Below are 18,961 nucleotides of genomic sequence, written 5' to 3' on the forward strand. Positions count from 1 at the left end.
GCTAGATCATTCAATGTGGATCAGAGTTCTTTTAGTAGTTTGTAGGCCTTGTTAAGAAAGTTTGTTGCCATTTTGTCATTCCGATGACAAAAAACTTGCAGGATAGTATGAGATCTGTTCAATACCAGTAGCTTAAGGGTAGAAGAAGCCTGGATTTAGCAGATCTGTCATACTCTCCCATTATCGCGGACTTCTGTTTTGATCCCAGTAGCTTAAGATTGGGAGTAGAAGAAATCTGGATTTAGCAGAGGTGCCATACTCTCCCATTATCGCAAACTTCTATTTCAATTCCAGTAGCTTAAAGTTGGGGGTAGAAGAAGTCTGGATTTAGCAGAGATGCAATACCTCTGATTATCGCGAACTTCTATTTTGATTGCAGTAACTTAAGGTTGGGGGTAGAAGAAGACTGTAGCAGAGGTGCAATACTTCTCGTTATCGCTTACTTCCATACGACTTTCTAGTACGAGAATTGTAAGAATTCACCGACAAATATCTTGTACCATACTCTCCCATTATCACAGCCTTCTATACGACTTTCTAGTGCGAGAATTGAACAAATTGACTGACCAATATCTTGTACGAATTGGTCAAATGCTGATTTTATTCAGTGTAAATAAACTCAGTACGCTTTTGAACAGTAAGTGATAGCAGTTTGAAGCAAAAAACAGAACTATGAAGTGTACATAGTATTACAACAGTAAATATTATGTACCGTTTTAATGTTTTCTAAAAGCAGGGAGCCATTGCAGCTGCGTGTATGAAGTTAGTAATGTATCTGTTCAGATCATTGGAAGTTGGTCACAGTTCTTTTGGCAGATTGTAGGCCTTTTTAAGAAAGTTTGTCGCCAATTTGTCATTCCGATGACACAAAACTCGCAAAATCGTATTAGATTCATTTGGATCCCACTGACCTGAGGTTGGAGGTAGAGGAAGCCTCGATTTAGCAGAGGTACCAAACTCTTCCATTATTGAAGACTTGAATTCTTCTATAAGACTTTCTGTCTCGGTGCGAAATAAAGGAAGAACAAATCTCACCGTGCTTGCAAATTTTTCTATTAAATCAGTTGGCAATCCATCTCCGCCAGACCAAAATAGATCTGTAAGAAGCCTGAAATCCTCCTCTATTACTGCAGAATCATGTACATTAAAAGCACGAGAGGGCCCGCCAGCAAGCAACACCAGTAAAAATCCATCAAAAGCAGCTTTCATTACGTCAGTAATTAGGCGTGTCCGAACTCTGTCGTGGACTGTTGATGCTATAATCTCTAAATATTGTTCTAGCTCCTTTAGGAACGGCTGTATTCTGGAAGAGGAAACTTCCCCTATATATAGACCATCCCAGAGGACATGGCTCAAATCTTGAAACACAATTTTGTATGCAGTTGCCATGCAGAGTGACTGGACCCCTTCCACACAGGTAGCCCGTGAAAGATCAAACTTTGTTACTATAGTATTATCCAAATGAGTAGACCCATTATTTTTCAAATGATCCACTGTCTTCTTCTCCAGAACATCTACACATTTACGGATATGGTGAAAACTATTAATGCGTACACAAAGTTCTCGGATTCCAAAATAATCATTCTCATCTGTAGTCTCCCCTTGAGACTTCCTCCTCTGGATCAATTTATCTTTCTTTCTAAACAGACCAGGAAGTTTTGAGCCGGCTGTACATCTAGTCAAAACGGGCAATGCTGGGATGAAATCACTTCGAGATCCTGCAGAGCATAAAAGAGGAATGTTACTGAGAAAAATCACTTCATCAGAATTGCATGTATTTTGCTTCTTAAATAAATGTTACCGCAGCCAAATTTTGCAGTCAGTATATACTGTTGAAAGCATCTATCAAGACCATTTATTAAGTCGGATAATGATGCAGAATGCTGAGGTATTGGCAACATAAAGAATCCCTCCAATGTTTCATTTGCTGTCCGCAGAATCGCTGCTGCTGATGAAGCAATTTGATCCTTGTTTGAATGTAGGTTCCAGGTCTACAAAAGGTTCACAAACTATAGAATAAAGAACTAGAATACATGTTAATTTGCTTAATAAATGAATGAGTAAGTTAAACTAGTAAAACTCATATATCAACAAACAATAATTTTTATGTATCTATTAATAACTAAGAGCAGGAATGAAATTCGGTGGTTAAAAGTTTGACACTAACATGAGAAAAACTGCCTCTAAGTTGGGGAAATATATTTCAAATCAACACAACTCCCAACAAACATTATTTTGTTTATGTCCAGGAACATTCACTTGCATAATGAGTGTACAAATTTTACCCAACTTGTTAAGGTTAACAATCTAAGTCTTTAATTAGTTCCTTACACCACTTAACTAGAATCTCTATCTATTATACCAACCAATCAACACTTCTATAATGGAATTCAACTGTTTTAATTATAAACACAAGACAGATAAATTACCTCTTGCTGAAGATTTCTGTCAACTGATTCCTTGAGGCTTTCTATTCTCGTCCGTGTCCATGATTTTATCAAGTTCGCGATAACACCTTCAGCCTCATAAGGAGTCATCTCCTGAATTATTGATTTCCCACCATCCTCACTGTCCACCGAATCTTCAACTGCCATATGCACGAGATCTTTTTCTAGCTTATCGGCAGCAATTAGCACTTGTAAGTTATCAGGTGTCAGCTCACTATTAACAGAAACAAATTGCTTTAACTCATTTCCATAGCAAGCATGTAAGGTGGCAACAGCTACACCAGTGGCTAACGGATGCCATCTCTTCAGAATCGGACTATAGATTTCCTTTTCATTATAGGCCAGGTCGATAATTTCTTGAGCAAGTATGCAAAGGAAAGGAGGGGAATTTTGCTGATGTTTCGCCGACCGTCTGCTCAAATATATCCGGTCTCTTGCCTGCTTTATCGTAGATAAGCACATAACTGAGTCATACTCGTGACAATAATACGATCGACTAAATTTACACCTGTAACCTTAGTGAAACAAATTATATACTTATTTCAAAATATACCAGACTACAACACTATCACATCCTTCTAGATATAATTACTTGTTGGGATTAGCACAAAAACATAGTGAACAATTAATAGTTTATTCAGAATTTCACTGTAGTAGAGGAATTGCTGGTCACTTGAAGCACAACATAAATAAGAGCATAATTTCAGGAAAATGAATTATTGAATCGAATAATCGACCATAAAATTTAATTACATAAGACGAAAACCTATTACATCATAAAAAAATTTAAATTAAAAAAAGAATTATTTATAAAGACTAATAGGAATGGAATGTGGTTAATTTGACAATTCAGTATGTAATGTACATAATTTAACAATTTGAATAACTCAAGCGGTAGGGGACTCATCTTCTGTGGTCCCAGATCCTAGGATCGATTCTTGATACAGAGATTTATTTATTAAGAACATATACCAATTTGTAAGCTTATAAGCTTCACTCCTAAAAAAAATAAAAAAATTCTAATCTGCAGGCACACACACACACAGAAGTTAAACGTTTTTACATATGAGACTATCAAAGTAATTCAATAATAATAGATTGGGTACTAGTCTATGAAACTCTAAGCTTAATTCACTTTAATGCACCGCTTACTAGTCCATGAAACTCTAAGCTTATTTCACTTTAACGTCACTGCTTAGTTCACATAGGACATAGAAACAGAAAGGTGAAAACTTGCCTCAGAAAAAGCTTTGCGCAGGGATGACCTTATGTAAGCGTCAACTCTGTCAAGTGCTACGTCAATTTCACTTCTTTTCTTATAGTTATGGGAGATGTCTTCCAGTATATTGGCTGTCAATACACCGAAGGATAAGACACTTTCCATCACGTCGATATTACCCCTGAAAAAATTGTTCTGGTAAAGGAGGAGTTTTTTCTCTGCCCAATTCAATATTGTAGTCATCGTGGAACTCAATGTCTTGGAATACACAGGATCCTTTGTCACTCTTGCATCTTTTTCAACATCCAACAGCAGGTTATTAGCGGCAAAAAGCAAGTCATTTTCAACTTGGCCAGTAGCAACATAATGATGAAAGAAAACCCAAGAAAAGCAGAGATTATGAAAAGTTTGATTTATTCCGAGAATCACCCAAGTCTTCTTAATAAGCTCTAATACCTCATCCACTTCTTCAATAACAGACGTTGCATCATTAATATCAAAACAAGCTTCAAGTAGTATTTGGTAGAGTCTGAGATTCAGCGGAATCCCATCTGCCCAGTGGCAAATCTCAGAGTGAGTCCCGTCGTTTGATCTGCAAGCAAGTGACATGACAATGTCTCGGAGGATTTGCATAGATTCACTGTGCTTACCAGTCTCAATCGGTCTCTTTAAGGACTTATGTACAATCCGCCTAAGTTGCTGAGCACTAGTGTTGTTCTTATCCAGTGGCAGGTATGGGTGCTTGAGAAGTCCAGCTTCTAGTACCTTTAAATTTCTTTGCTGCCATGCTGCATATTCTTTTTCTGTAGGAAAGTCTGAAGAATTAAACTGCTGCAATAACTCCAATGGCAGAACAACTGACTCTATGCGTCTTCCAAGCTGAAAACATCAATTCCACAACAAATATGTTGTATAAAAATATATATAAGTACCACTAAACAGCTATAGTTGCGAATTCTCATACTCTTTAGTAAATGAAAAGCTCCTCCCAATTCCCATGCAATTAAAGGATTTAAAGTTACAGCGGAGCTTCATTAATTAAGGTTACACATATTAGCCGTTGTCGTTACTGTAATTAAAAGCATTTTAGTGCAAAACAAACCAGAAACTAAGAATAAGGAAAATATGTAAAACTAGGATTAAGAAAAATTTATATTTAACACTAGATCAAAAAAGAAACAAACAGCCAAGAGCAAGTTTTAAAACTTTTAGAACCACCATAGACCTATAAAGAGTGAAATTTCACAACTACCTTTCACCTAAAAAGAATTAAAATCTCAGAACCACCCTAACCCTGAAAAGGGTTGAATATTAAATTACCCAGCACCTAAAAGTGTCCTAATGTATTGAATAATTCAACAATCTAACAAAACAAGAATATATTACCAAGAAATGGGATTTTTTCAAACCTTTCGCTTTATAGCAAATTTCTTATTAGCAATGTAATAAATTATTAAAGATAAATGATCCAACTAAGCCATCTACTAGCAACTAATAAGTAACACCAATATACAGGAGAGGTCAGAATTCACACAAATATTTCAACAAACAAAAGTCACGGGTCTGTGGGAGGTCTCCAATTCGAAACCTCTGACCCCAATATTCAAATACTCCTAAAGTTGACTATGAATGACTATGTGAAAGATATATAATCTACTTGATTCCCTAACCTAGGAATTTGATGAAGTTAGTAACTTTACACAAATGTATCCTAAGTAACACTTTAAATAACTACTTAAGCATCATACAGCAAATTTCCAATATCACCAATCCTATCTTTTCTTTCATCATTTCAATCAAGATTCAATTTTTACCAAAAAAATCACAATAAAAACATAATACCTAGACAAAAAACCAAAAAACCTCGAAAACATAAAATTCCTCAAGTAAATCAAAATAACACTCAAAAACACAAAACAGGCACTTAATTCTACCTGAGTAGCCGCAATTCTCAACAATCCCCTTCGAACCCTCGAATCCGTTTGCTCCGAAACCCTCATCTGAACTCTCATCAGCTCCCCAATTGTCACCTCCCTATCACCTCCCCTACTCGAATCACCCCTCACAGCCTTCTTCAATCCCAAAGCCCTCTTCATCTTACTCGCCGCCACCGAAGAAACAGACCTCTGAAGCGAAATTGAAGGCTGTTTCTCAACATTTCTCTTAACAGATGAAGAAACGTAAGTTAAAGGCCTACTCCCACCGGCGCTCCGGCAAGCTCCGATCAAGATCTCATAACACGTTTCCCGGAGCTCCGATTCCGATAAGCCCTGACCCATTTGGCCAAATGGGCTAGAAAGATTAGTATTATCATCATTAGAGAGCTCCATACTTGCTTACTACTGTTCTTGAATATCAAGATTTCATAGAGTAAAGTGAGTAAAGATCGAATCTTTGTGAGTTGCGTGAGGTGTTCAAGTGATTTGGATTGATGGGGTGGTGTTAAAATCAAAAAAGTTTGAATCTTTGGCGCTTTTGAGGAGTGTTTTTGGTGATCTCTATATATGTGGGAGTGGGAATTTGGGTTTATCAGATTGTGGGATGGACCCCTTTTCTTTTTTTTATTCTTGCTTCCGTTCAAAGGAAGGATTTGTGGATGCTGATGGTAATATTTCGTGCTCCCTTTATGTGTTGTGTTAAATAATAACACTTCCTTTTGTCAAAAAAAAAAATATTAATAATAACACTTCCTGATAAAAAAAAAATATATATTTTATGCTATATTTCTGATTACTAATTGTTTTAAATATTTTAAACTTTGACACATAATTTAACTATATTAATTGTATAATAAAATTAATTATTTATAATTTAATTTTTATAAATTAAAATTTTGATTACATGATTTTGTTTTCTTTATATTTTTTAAAAATAATAATTTTAATAATCTGATTAAAGTATTAAAGATGTGTATCAAAAATTTAAAAAAAATCAAAAGAAGAAATGTACAGAGTATATCCTTAAACAATACTCCATCCGTCTCTTAATACTTTTCCTGTTTGCTTTTATCACGTTGGCCAACACACACTTTTGATCGTTAATATTTTAAATTTCATATTAGTATTAAATATAAAAATTTCACAGTATTAAAGTACTCATACATATGAAACCAACAAAATCACTCATGATTATATTTAATCTTATAGATTAGACATAAATTAGTAATTTGTCTCATGTTATGAACAGTACCGACATATGAAACAAGAAAAGTTTTTAGAGACGGAGAGTGTAGTCAATAATGAAGCTACAAGTTGATTCCAACTTCAATTTAGTCAATAATGAAGCTACAAGTTGTTTCTGGGCTCAAACGAGTCAAGAATGAAACTACAAGTTCATTCTAATTTCAAACAATCGAAAATGAAGTTACAAGTTGTTTTAAACTTCAAACGAGTCTGGAATAAAGTTACAAGTTGTTTCCAACTTCAATCTAGTCAATCATGAAGTACAAGTCGTTGGCTTGTCTAACGAGTCTGGAATGAAGTTACAAGTTGTTTCCAACTTCAATCTAGTCAATCATGAAGTACAAGTCGTTGGCTTGTCTATATATTTTATTAGATTATTTATATATGAGTATGTAGACCTGATAAAGAAAATAACAAAATTACATGGTTCGAGCATTGATGATATTCTCGTGAACAAAAAATTGGTAATACTAATATATAGTAATATATAGTTAATGAAAAATTGTTTAAATGTAACAACTTTGGGAAACAAGTATACGTAGACAAATGAATTATTGTAGGGATGGCATTCACCACGTCCAGCTCGATCTCGATCCTATCCCCGCCCCGTTCGGGTCGGGGATTCGGGGAATCTTTCGAGCCCGACCCCCGATTGTGTATATTTATAATTAATAATATATTTATATATATTATACTAAATAAATTATTAAAAATAGATACCTTTTATAATAATATTAAAATGAAAAAATAATCTTTATTTTGATTGGTTGATTATAAATATATTGTAATATAATATATTTTATAATTTTAAAATTGTCTTTTATTTATTATAAATCAATTTTAATATAATTTGATGTTGAAAATATGAGATAATAGTATTTTATTAGCATATTGGAAGTTAGTAGTTTGCTTTTTTAATAAAAAATATATTATATATTATATATTATAAGTTTTAACTTTTTATTAAAAAATAAAATTCCACGAATCCTCGTTAGGGGTTCGGGACGGGATCGGGGATGAGTATTAATTTCGGGGATCGGGGGCGGGGATAGCACTCCCCGACCCCGAAGTGCCCCCGCGCACATCCCTAAAGTACCGTGAATTGTTGGATGACTGGATGGATGGTTACGATTTAAAATTTTATATTATGGACATGTCATGTTTATTTTGCATAATATGTTTTAAATTTTTTATCGCACTATGATAAATAACCATGATAGGTCTTTATTTCCTAGCAACATAAATTTTAGGGCCGTTTGGCTGAACTTAAAAGAAGTGGCTTATTGCTTAAATTGAAGAAGTGGAACAAAAGTGAGAAGTTAGTTTGGACTTATAAGCTATTATAAGTGTTTGGATACTGTGACTTATAAATTTTTAAGTGTTTGGATAACTTAACTTATAGTTGGTATAGTTTCCTAATTTTGTAATATAATTATTTGATATTTACGATATAAATTGAGAAAAGTTGATGAAAATATTATATTAGATTAATATTTATAATTATATAAAAAATATGTTTACGGTTTGCTTTGTCTCTTATAAAATTTATATTAGAGGATATTAATATTTATATTACATAATACAGTAGAAACTCTGTAAATTAATACTCGGTAAATTTATAAACTCTCTAAAATAATAAATTTGTCCGGTCCCGACTTGGGCCAATGTAAAAAGTTGAAAAACTCGATAAAATAATAAGATAATAATTTTTCGGGATATCTCTTTATAATTTTTGGTCCCAAGAAAATCATAAATTAATAATTTATAGAAACTGAAAAAAATATATATTACACTATATTGAAATATGATTCAGTAGTGGTCTGTTTTTCATTCATGTAATTTATATATGTCAAACTTATTTAAAAATATTGTACATTGAACACATTTATCCCTCAATTACATTTACTGTGTAGTATTTTAAAAGTCATTATTGATTTCCAGTACATATCAACACAGTAGTTACTAATTTACGTTGATACCTAGGATTCTCCGGCATCCGGCAATGTAATTCTGAGAGATATATACTAATTTGTTTTTTTGTTTGATATGTACAGTATAATCAGTTAAAAACTCTTTAAATTAATAATTATTAATTTTTGATAAATTAATAACTCTCTAAATTAATAAAAATTTTCAGTTCCGAGATTATTAATTTATAGAGTTTTTACCGTATTAATATATTTTAATATAATTGAAGACAAAAGTTTTTAAAAAAAAAAATCCTTGCGTTTAATCACCTAATATTTGGATGAAGATATCATGAAGTAGGCAGCAATCAGCATAAACAAAAAATTAAACAAAGCAAGCCAAGAGGAAGCACCAACTAAAAGAAGCAGAAGTTTGAGTCTTAAGAAAAGCAAGATTTTGTAGCTTCTTTTGTGGACTTTTTTTGAAGTGCTTCATTTCTCTTGCCAAACAGCCAACAAAAAAGGGGAGTGGGCTTCTAGGCTTTTAAGCCCGAAAGCTTAAAAATATGCAAACTCTAAATTAAGTGAAAATATGCAATTTTTTCAAAATTCAATGATGTGACATAAAGTTTGTATGGCCCTATTTTATAACACATTAAGTTATTTTGCTTGTTTGTATTATTATTTGGCTTGCTTGGATTATTTGGTAAAGGATTTTAGGTTTCGACCCTAGAGGGCTGAACTCCTAAGGTTGCATATGGAGGGCTACAAACTTGTAATGAAGTCCCTTGAAAGGTTTTTATGTAATTAAGGGTTCATTTGGGGTGTACTATAGGTGTTACTCTCAGTTGGAGTTTTCACTGTGTGAAGTCCAGGTTACGATTGTTGGGGCGGGGCGGGGCGGGGCGGGGCGGGACGCCAAGGTTTTGTTGTACTATCTTTTGTTGAGGATCACAATCATCCACTTATTTCCGAGGAAGGGTGGATATTTATGAAATGCATTTAAAAATTATCTTTTGCGCATAAGAATATTCTATTTGATGTTTGGGAAAGTGAACATGGGTACAACCGGCGCATACTCTGTATTGAAAGAGTTTTGTGGATTTTTTGAATTTTGGAAGAGATGTCAAAACTCGTATTGGTGTACATGATGCTGACATTATTAACAAAAAGTTTAAGATGAAACAAAGGATATTATAAAAATTCTTTCTTACTTTGACTAAAAACAAGATGTTGAAGGTGATCTTACTAGACTATATGGGGATGATCCTATTGGTAGGAAGAATTACAGTATCTTTGGCAATGTCTTAGCATTTGATGCTACACACCAAACAAATAGGTATTGTTACAAATTTAATTTTTTTTCATTATAAATACTCACTTGTGTAATATTGTAGGGATGAGCAAAATCGAACCGAAACCGAAAAACTGAACCGAACCGTACAATTTTCGTTCGGTTTGGTTTCATTTTTTTAAAATTACGGTTAATTCGATTTTTCGGTTTGAACCGAAATTTATATTGGTTCGGTTCGGTTTTTGATATAGTATTTCAGTTTAAACCGAAATAACCGAAATTTTATTAAATATAAAAAATATATATGTTATACATATTATAAATATTAGTACATTGCCACTAAACATAAAACACTCAACACTCTATCCAATAACCCTGAACCACTAACGGCGCATCGCGCCTCTACTACGTCCTAACTAGTACCAATGTATCACGATCCATGAATTAATCAATTGATTCAGTTCATCAGCAACTTTTCTCTCCACTGTCCAGGTCTGCATTCGATTTATTGACTCTACTCGTCGATTTGTCTGCACCTACCCTTACTACCTTCTGGTGTGATGCCTTACATATATTAACATTCTGTTGTGATGCCTTGCGTGAGTCAGAGTTTTATTCTTTTTTATATGAAATTAAAGTGTTAAATCATCAAACTTGGTTGATTGATGTTTTCGAATTCAAATTGTAATTTACAAATAATAAAAGATTTTTTTTATAGAAACTATGATTTTTTAAACCGAAACCGAACCAAAATAATTTGGTTGGTTCGGTTTGGTTTAAAATGATAATTCGGTTCGGTTTCAAAAAAAAACATTTTGGTTTTCAGTTTTTCCGGTTCGGTTCTGAACGGAACCGGCTGAATGCTCAGCCCTAGCGTAATGTATATTGCATCATCTAGTACTCCATGATTTTCGTACCATTTAATGGCGTGGACAATCATTGATGCAATGTAAATTTCGCTGCTGCTTTACTTAAAAAAGAGTATTCTAATAGTTTTGAATGGACAATCAATGCATTCAAAAAGTCAATGGATCATGACCCAAAGTGTATTTATTATCGATCAATGTCTTGGAATTAAGAAAGCTCGCTAGATATTTTTTGAAATGAGGTGCCACATCGTCTCTACATAATAAATAAAATGTCTTTGAAGGTTTGAAACTGATTTTATCTTTTAAACTTTAATGTTTCTCTATGCAGTTATAATGTGTGTTGCATAAATTTATTTTTTGATAAATTTATAATATAAAAAATCTTTGAGGTTCCTACTTGTTATATTTTCAACTGATACGTGCTCAAAACTGAATGAAGTATATAACATGTGAAAGTAGTATATGGTATCATTTATGAAATCATTTACTAGCATTACAAAGCACTGTATGCAGAAATATCAGATACCACATTTGTAGCACATTATGTCCGAAATGTTTTGTACTAATGCTAATAAAGAATTATGTAAGAAAGTTCTGTATTAAGTTACTAAACACATAGGTAAATGTGTTATATACCATATAAACGCCACACATCGGTCCAATTATTGCACATTAATTTTAATAATTTGTTTAATAATTTCAGATGTGATGAAAATATTAAAGGGCTATTCAATTTAAACTATAGATTGCACAATGTACCGTGTTCAATTTCTGGACGGATATACCCAACTTCTCAACTCAAAGGAAATGTAATTTATGATTTATGCGATCAATTATACTAAATTACTTATAATACTCTCCTAAAATTTAGTCGAATTCTATATTAATTATGATTTCATATTTTAAAAAACTCTACACGCTTATGTTTTGTATTCTCTCTACATTCTGCATTTTGTACAAATTTTATAATTGTATTGAATATGTCCACTAGTATTTCATGTATGACTTAACATGTGTTATTTATTTGGTTGTCTAACAAAACTGTAATTTTGTAGGTTGGTCCAACACTTGCATCTAATAAAACGTTTATCATGTTGTTAAAATCTGTGGTCTACGGTGATCACTTGTCAACTGTGGACTTCGAAGAGGGATGGCAATTTGTGATGGAAAAATTTGAATTAGAAGATCATACGTGACTAAATGATATGTATAACATTCGTACTGAATGTATTCCTGCATATTTCAATGACACACCAATATCTGGTTTGTTACGTACTACCTCACGTTCAAAGAGTACAAATTCTTTCTTTCAGCATTATCAAAATAGTGGGGATACATTAACTCAATTTTACTACCGTTACGAGAATGCCATTGAGAAGCAAAGGTACACTAACTCAAAGAACAATACATCTTCAAAGTTAATGCCTATAACTCATACCCCTTTTAAAATTGTAAAAGATGTTGCACAACTTTACACTTGTAGCTTGTACAACTTCATTCATGAAGAAATTCTGCATGCAATTCATTTCACAAAAATCGAGGCCCACATGTCTGCCACGTGGCAGTGTGAGGCCAACGTTTGCTGACTTGGCGGTTGTGGTGCCCGCTCACGCTGACGTGGCATTTTGGGGACCCACCGAAAATAATTATTAAATACAAAAATTATAAATTAATAATACGAAGTGTTACAACTTGAAGGCTCAATTGAAACACTATCATTCTACTGCAAAACAAACGACTTAATGAAACAGTAAGTACACATATAATGTAACATTGTTTCATTAGTGTTGCAATCGGGCCAAAAATTATGTCTATTATAACATAAAATAGGCGTTACAATAGAAAAGCATCTTATTTGCCCATATATGGCGTAGTGGCATCTAACAGTCAAAGACAAACTTATGAAAGATTGATTCTTTGAGGTAAGGTTGATTCAATTACAAACCATAAGACGAGCTTGTTATGTTATATTTATGTTTGTTATTAAATCTTCATTTGTCATGGCATGTCTATTAGGTATCAGTATGGTTGTAAGATAACAACGTCGATTGTTCTTGTAAGATTTTTGTGAGATCAAAAAGATTTTTGTGTAGACATGCAGCACTACACAACTGTGAAGCTAAAGAAATTCCTTGTTAATTTGTTTTACAACGTTGGATGAGAAATGCTGACAATATCGATAATGGTCTTGTTCCACCTGAATTAAAGAATCAGTGTTCAAAGGTTCAGCGTATTAAAGCAAAATTCAATGATATGTGATTTGATTTCCAAAGTTGCATGAACTATGTTGGTTTTGATGAGACAAAAGTTGATGATATGCACGAACGTGTGAAAAAATTGAAGGCTGGTGGACAAGGTTCAAAGTATGAATTACGGGAACAACCTCTAACCAATGATGTTAATTGACTTTACGATATTAATCCGTGTGAATCTGTCGTTGTCCAAAATCCAAACTAGCCGTAACAAAGGTACTTGTAAAAGCTTGAAGAGTGGCAAGGAGATTGCTATTAATGAAAAACCAGACAAATAACGAACATGCGGTATTTGTAATAAAAAAGATGGACATCATGCTCGCAGTTGTCCACTTTCTAAGTAAACTGATTTATTTTATTGTAGTATCAATACAACATTTCTAAATAATTTATTAGGATTTTTACCTAGTATTTCTGAACAAACTCTTCAAGTGTTTACCTAATACTACTGAGCATACCGAGCACATGTACAAGATTAAAATTTCTCGAACATGTAAAAACTAATTGATATCCAAATAATGGAACATCCACGAGAAGTGATTTTTTACTCATGTTGTCATAAGCACGACTCAGTAGAAGTGTTTTCTAACTCATGTTGTCATAAGCACCACTTAATTACATGTACTACATTTCTGTCTTTTTAAGTCAACTTTTGACAACCATATTATATAATTATATAACATGTTTTTTAAAGTATTTACATTAGTAGTGACAAGCATAAATACGCACGTCTAATTAATATCAGGTGTCTATATATATATATATATATATATATATATATATATATATATATATATATATATATCCATTTTATTTTTATGAAACATCATTTGTATTACACAATTTACAGACCAGATTTTTTTAACTCATAGTTATATTACATGCAACATGTTATATTATCTTGTCAATAAATCATTATATATTTATGGATATATTTTAGTAGACTACTGGAGTTTCTAATATAGATTTCTGCAATATATGTTTTCTAAACAAATTATATATAGTGACTGTCAGGTCCAATCAGACGTAGAGAGGGGGGGTTGAATACGTCTATACCAATTTCTCGATTAATTTGATTGTAGAATATAATTAAGTTCAGTCCTAATTCAGTCGTAATCAAACAACTCCAGCAAGTCGGGGAATATTCTTGTGTTAGAAATAATCCTCGGGGTGCTACAATTCCAACACATATGTCGGCTACAGAGACTACAATCCACTCCAAACACAAACGCTCGATATCTCAAATATTCTAACTTGCTCTCGAGTGTGTATAGTGTGTGCACTTTACAAAGTGTGTAGTTTGTTTCAAATGAAACTACAAAACTCTATTTATAGGCTTCAACATCTAACCATGGTAAACTAGTTCGTCTTGGATGGATTGAGTTCCACTGGACGGATTGAATTCGTCCTGGACCAATTCAAATTTAACCAGGGTTGGTTAACTTTGAATTGGTGCCAGAAAACAAAATCAATTATCCAAAGCTTTTCCACTGAATCTTGAATTGGCGCCACTGAACTTGCGCTTGAAGTAGCCAATGTAAACTTGCGCCTCTTTGTCCTATGTGCACACAACTTAGAATAATTCTAAGTAGAAAATGAAGTTGCGCCTGTAGCATGGACAAACTTGCGCCTAAGTTGAACTTGCGTCACTAAAATTGCGCCTGATGAATTTGCGGCACAGTATCACACTGTGTGATGGCATGACTTGGAAAAATTCCAATTTGAAGTGAACTTGCGCCAGGAGTATTGTATCTTCCCTGTTCTTTCTCTGTTGACCATAACCTTGCGCCGTTTGACTCGAAGTTGCGCCCGGATACATAAAGTATATATAGGCAAGTCACTTGGTCAAAATTTACTCAAGTAATATAGTACAATATTTAAAAATCGAAGTTTGGGTAAGTGAATTACCATTAATTATACCCTCTCAAAAAATAACATTCAAAACCTTAGTGTTATCTGATAAATGCTACAAATCTGATAATATGACACAAGTGCAGCTTAAGGTTAAGACGAATATACTACTAGTTAGAATTTCTAACATCATGCTTTTCCCTTGTTCCTTGTCTTTCCTCCTACAACGAAATTGTAACAAGTCGAAAAATCTTAAAATACTTTTCATGCAATTAATTATTTTTTTTGATTCCTGATAAAACAAATTTTGACTAACTACATCTATTTATCGGAGTCAAAAGGTAGTCTTCATACTCAACAAAAAACTGAGAATTAAAGTATTAAGCTAGGATGCGAAAAACTTATCAACGCAATCAAAATCATAAGAAAATTTACTTTGAATCAACAAACTCTGGCAGGAAGCTAAAATATCCGGGCTTCTATCACAAGAAATTTCGTTATTAAGCTTTAACAAAATGCTTCTTGCTTAAACTATAACTATGGATTAGCAGTGAGAAGTAAATTAAGACTTATAAATTATTAAACTGTTTAGAAAAGAAGTAGAAGGCTTGAAAAAAAAAACTAACATTCTCAACTTCTTATAAATACTTCTGACTTTGTATACAAACGAGTCCAAGTTGGGTTCTTATCGGAAAAAAGCCACTATTTACCCCCACAAATATATAATAGACTTTTTAAGGAACATACTCCTTTTTTCCGAGATAAGTGTCATTTTTATTTTTACACGTAAATTGAGATGTAAAATAAGAATACAATTCGACACATTATATTTTAAATTTTCTTTTTTTGAATATATATATAGAAGCTAGATCATCCATATATTTGTTCATAAAATGAAAATTTGAAAACTAATATAAGAAGTTTGTTTTCTTTGAACTCAAATTATATGCAAAAAGTCAAAGTCACACTTATTACGATGGGACAGAGGGAGTAGTTGATATCTACATAAACCAATAACAATCTTAATCTTAGTACATACCAAATCAAGCATGGTTTCCACATCCATGATTTCTGGCTTCTTTCTAGATAACCAGATATAGAATGCGTCGGCTCCTGCACAAACACCAGCTGTCGGAACCTTACTAACGATCCTGTGATTCACAACAAAAAACTGCGATGTACATACATAGTTATATTCATATATTGCGCATATAAATATTTATACACTCATATAATCTTATATATGTTATATTTGAGAGATTCACAAATAAATTACAACTTAATGCACGTTCCAAACATATGGAATAGAAGATAGCTGTAATTACGTACCTTAGTTGAACGTTCCAAACATCGGTTCATGGTATATTTCCATCTCATCTTTGCTTGAGTTTGCTTCGTCTTCTTCAAAAAGAGGCCCGCAGAAAGTAAAATATACCTAATTTAATGGCATATAAAAAAGTTTAAAAGGGTTTCAAAGAAGAAAAATTCGGATTTGTCTCTAATTTTCTTTTCTTTATGAAGGGAAATTCCAAAACAGAAAAATAACAACAAACATCTATGCTTCTCCTTTACATAAATATATTGATATCGGTGATTTTCAAAATTTAACAATAAATCATTTTTATTAATAAACAAACTTGTTTTTACGCTAAATTATAATCAAAATTTGATTAATTTGAATGATAAAAATTCAAATCAAATTATTATTTTGAGATCGTAAAACTATATTTAAAGAGGGGACCCTAACGAGCAGCTATTAGTGAGGAGAGAGACGCAGCGAGAGAAGCAAGATGTCGGCGATTTTCCGTTGTCTGGACAGAGGAGGTGACAGACTTATCGAACTTGTGAGTAGTTTTAAGCCAGTGGGGAAGGTAACTCTACGCTCTCTCTTGCATGCAAAATGATATCTATTCAATTTCAATATATCAATTGAGAAATAACAATAACGGTTTTTCTAGTGTGTGGTTTTTGCATATGCTAAGCGAGGAATTTTATGAGTTTGGGAGATTTTGATGGACTCTTATATCTTAATAATGGTGGACCCTTGCACATGCAACAACTACACCAATCACATGTAAAATTTGGCGCTTAACATGTGTTCATGAGCACATACTAGACAAACCCTGACGATAATAGTAATAATAATGTTCCTGTCTGTGTTTTAGATTCTCAAAAAGCACTGGATCATGAGACAATTGGTGGGCTCTGTGCCTTATGGCATGGTTGTTTGGCCGGCTATGGTTGCGAGTGAGCCGGAGGGACGAGCTTGCATTCGGAGCAAATTTAGTTATTTCATGTCCAAAAGGGATGATTTGAATTCTCAGGCCTCTTAACTAGTAAATAGTAATTAATCCTCGTTTTAATTATCAAACAGATAAAAATTATTTGCTTACTGCTTGTTCTGTTCTTTTTAATGATTTTGCTGCCTATTAAGATTGTTTAATCTATTGCATGCTTTGTTCGATATGTATAGTGCTTGTCTGTTGAACTTGTATCCTTCAAAATTTCTAAATATTTGAAGAAGCCTGCGTTTTCACTTGGATCAGCTTCAAGCCTACAACGATGAATACCCCGTGATGTATCTATTGTTAGATTAGCATCTTTCTATAAACATTTAGACTCGAGTGTGTTTGTGAAGGTTTTCAATTGAAATTATAGTCCTTCGATATGATGTAATTTTATGCTTGTGTGAGCCTATTATATTATTGACCGGTAAAAAGCCTGGTTAACATTAAGTATGATAATCGATTAATCGTTCCAAGCTTTCCTCTATTTTGGGATGGATGGATGATAATAACAGAGCAGAGATAAAATTTTTTGACTATTAGCTTTTGAGAGATTAAAAGATGAATCATATGAGTGCATGTATGTTTGGGCTTTTGTTACGATGTGCTTACGCTTTTTTTTTTTTAGAACTTGTAGATGTTCAAGCTCTGTTTGATTTGCACCGGATCTCTGCATTGTGTTTGTGCCGACCATTCCAAACGGTTTCTTAAAAGGTTTTGATTTGCGGCCTTTTGAGAACATTATACTGGTTTTGATTTGCAATCTGCTTGTACGAATCACCAACTCCCAACAAACTCTTATGAATTAAAACCAGGTGCATCTACTTCCTGCTCGATTTCTTGAATTAGTGGTCACTTATGCAGAATGTTACCAGGGCATTTATATTTATATTATATTAAAATAGCTCATATATTTTTTGTTTAGTTGTGTCTTTGTTTTTAGCATAGTGAGATCTGTTGACGACCAACGAAAATACAAAATTCACAGGTGCCGCGAGCTTATGGTTTATTATAAGAGATTAAGAGAACAGAGGAAAAATTTGGCTGCTCCGTAGAAACTTGTGCATTTTTTGTGGATGTTTAGTAGTTTGCATGCTTCATATTAATGAAAGGCTTTCATAGCTGATCACTTGTTCCCTATTTTTACTCCCCGAGTCCCAGCTTCTTTGAGTCATGAATGGGAACAGATTCAAGTCTTTTTGGTCATGGCAGCATCAGGAACATGTTGAGAATGCAGCTCATGGACAAAGGTGCAAGGCTGCATCAAACTGCAAGAATGATCCAGAATGTTCAGATGCTGTCAAGTTGCCACCCTGATTCTGTTAGTTAGTTAGCCTGTTACAAAACAGAATATGCTGTGCATGATTCTGTTAGTTATTCAGTTAGTTGGTATCCATTCTGTTAGTGTGTGAGCTGTAGTATAAGAAGACTGGAAGTAGCAAGGTTGTAGCTTAAGAATTCTATTTTCCTTCTTCTATTCTCTCTCTGCAAAATAGCTTAACAGTTCTTGTAATCTCTGTAGTTCATTTCAGTAATACATTGCAAGCTTTAGTGTTCAATATACAAGTATTCATCTACAAACTTTATCATGGTATCAGAGCAGTAAAACACGATCGTCATCTGGATCTCAAATCGCTGCAAGTTTCTTGTATGAT

At 33.3% G+C, this 18,961-nt stretch overlaps 1 protein-coding gene across 1 annotated transcript; it reads right to left on the minus strand.

Moving 5' to 3' along the window:
* Window positions 1–549: 549 nt before the first annotated feature.
* LOC108199754 (protein unc-13 homolog) lies at window positions 550–6,243 on the minus strand. The gene is made up of 5 exons (XM_064083055.1): window positions 5,601–6,243; window positions 3,685–4,545; window positions 2,430–2,885; window positions 1,802–1,991; window positions 550–1,718 (listed from the first exon to the last, which is right to left on the minus strand). The coding sequence occupies exons 1-5, from the start codon at window positions 5,994–5,996 to the stop codon at window positions 799–801; spliced, it is 2,823 nt and encodes a 940-aa protein (XP_063939125.1). The 5' UTR covers window positions 5,997–6,243; the 3' UTR covers window positions 550–798.
* Window positions 6,244–18,961: the final 12,718 nt, after the last annotated feature.

The sequence above is a fragment of the Daucus carota genome, chromosome 8 (genome assembly GCF_001625215.2).
Source record: "Daucus carota subsp. sativus chromosome 8, DH1 v3.0, whole genome shotgun sequence".
Classification (NCBI taxonomy): domain Eukaryota; kingdom Viridiplantae; phylum Streptophyta; class Magnoliopsida; order Apiales; family Apiaceae; genus Daucus; species Daucus carota.

What these genes read in the sequence shown, in the direction of transcription:
- LOC108199754 (XM_064083055.1), bottom strand. Translation starts at nt 5,996, where the DNA reads ATGGAGCTCTCTAATGATGATAATACTAATCTTTCTAGCCCATTTGGC. An exon ending in TGAGAATTGCGGCTACTCAG is followed by an intron (nt 4,546 to 5,600) that starts GTAGAATTAAGT and finishes TGATGTTTTCAG; the next exon opens with CTTGGAAGACGCATAGAGTC. An exon ending in GACTGCAAAATTTGGCTGCG is followed by an intron (nt 1,719 to 1,801) that starts GTAACATTTATT and finishes TATGCTCTGCAG; the next exon opens with GATCTCGAAGTGATTTCATC.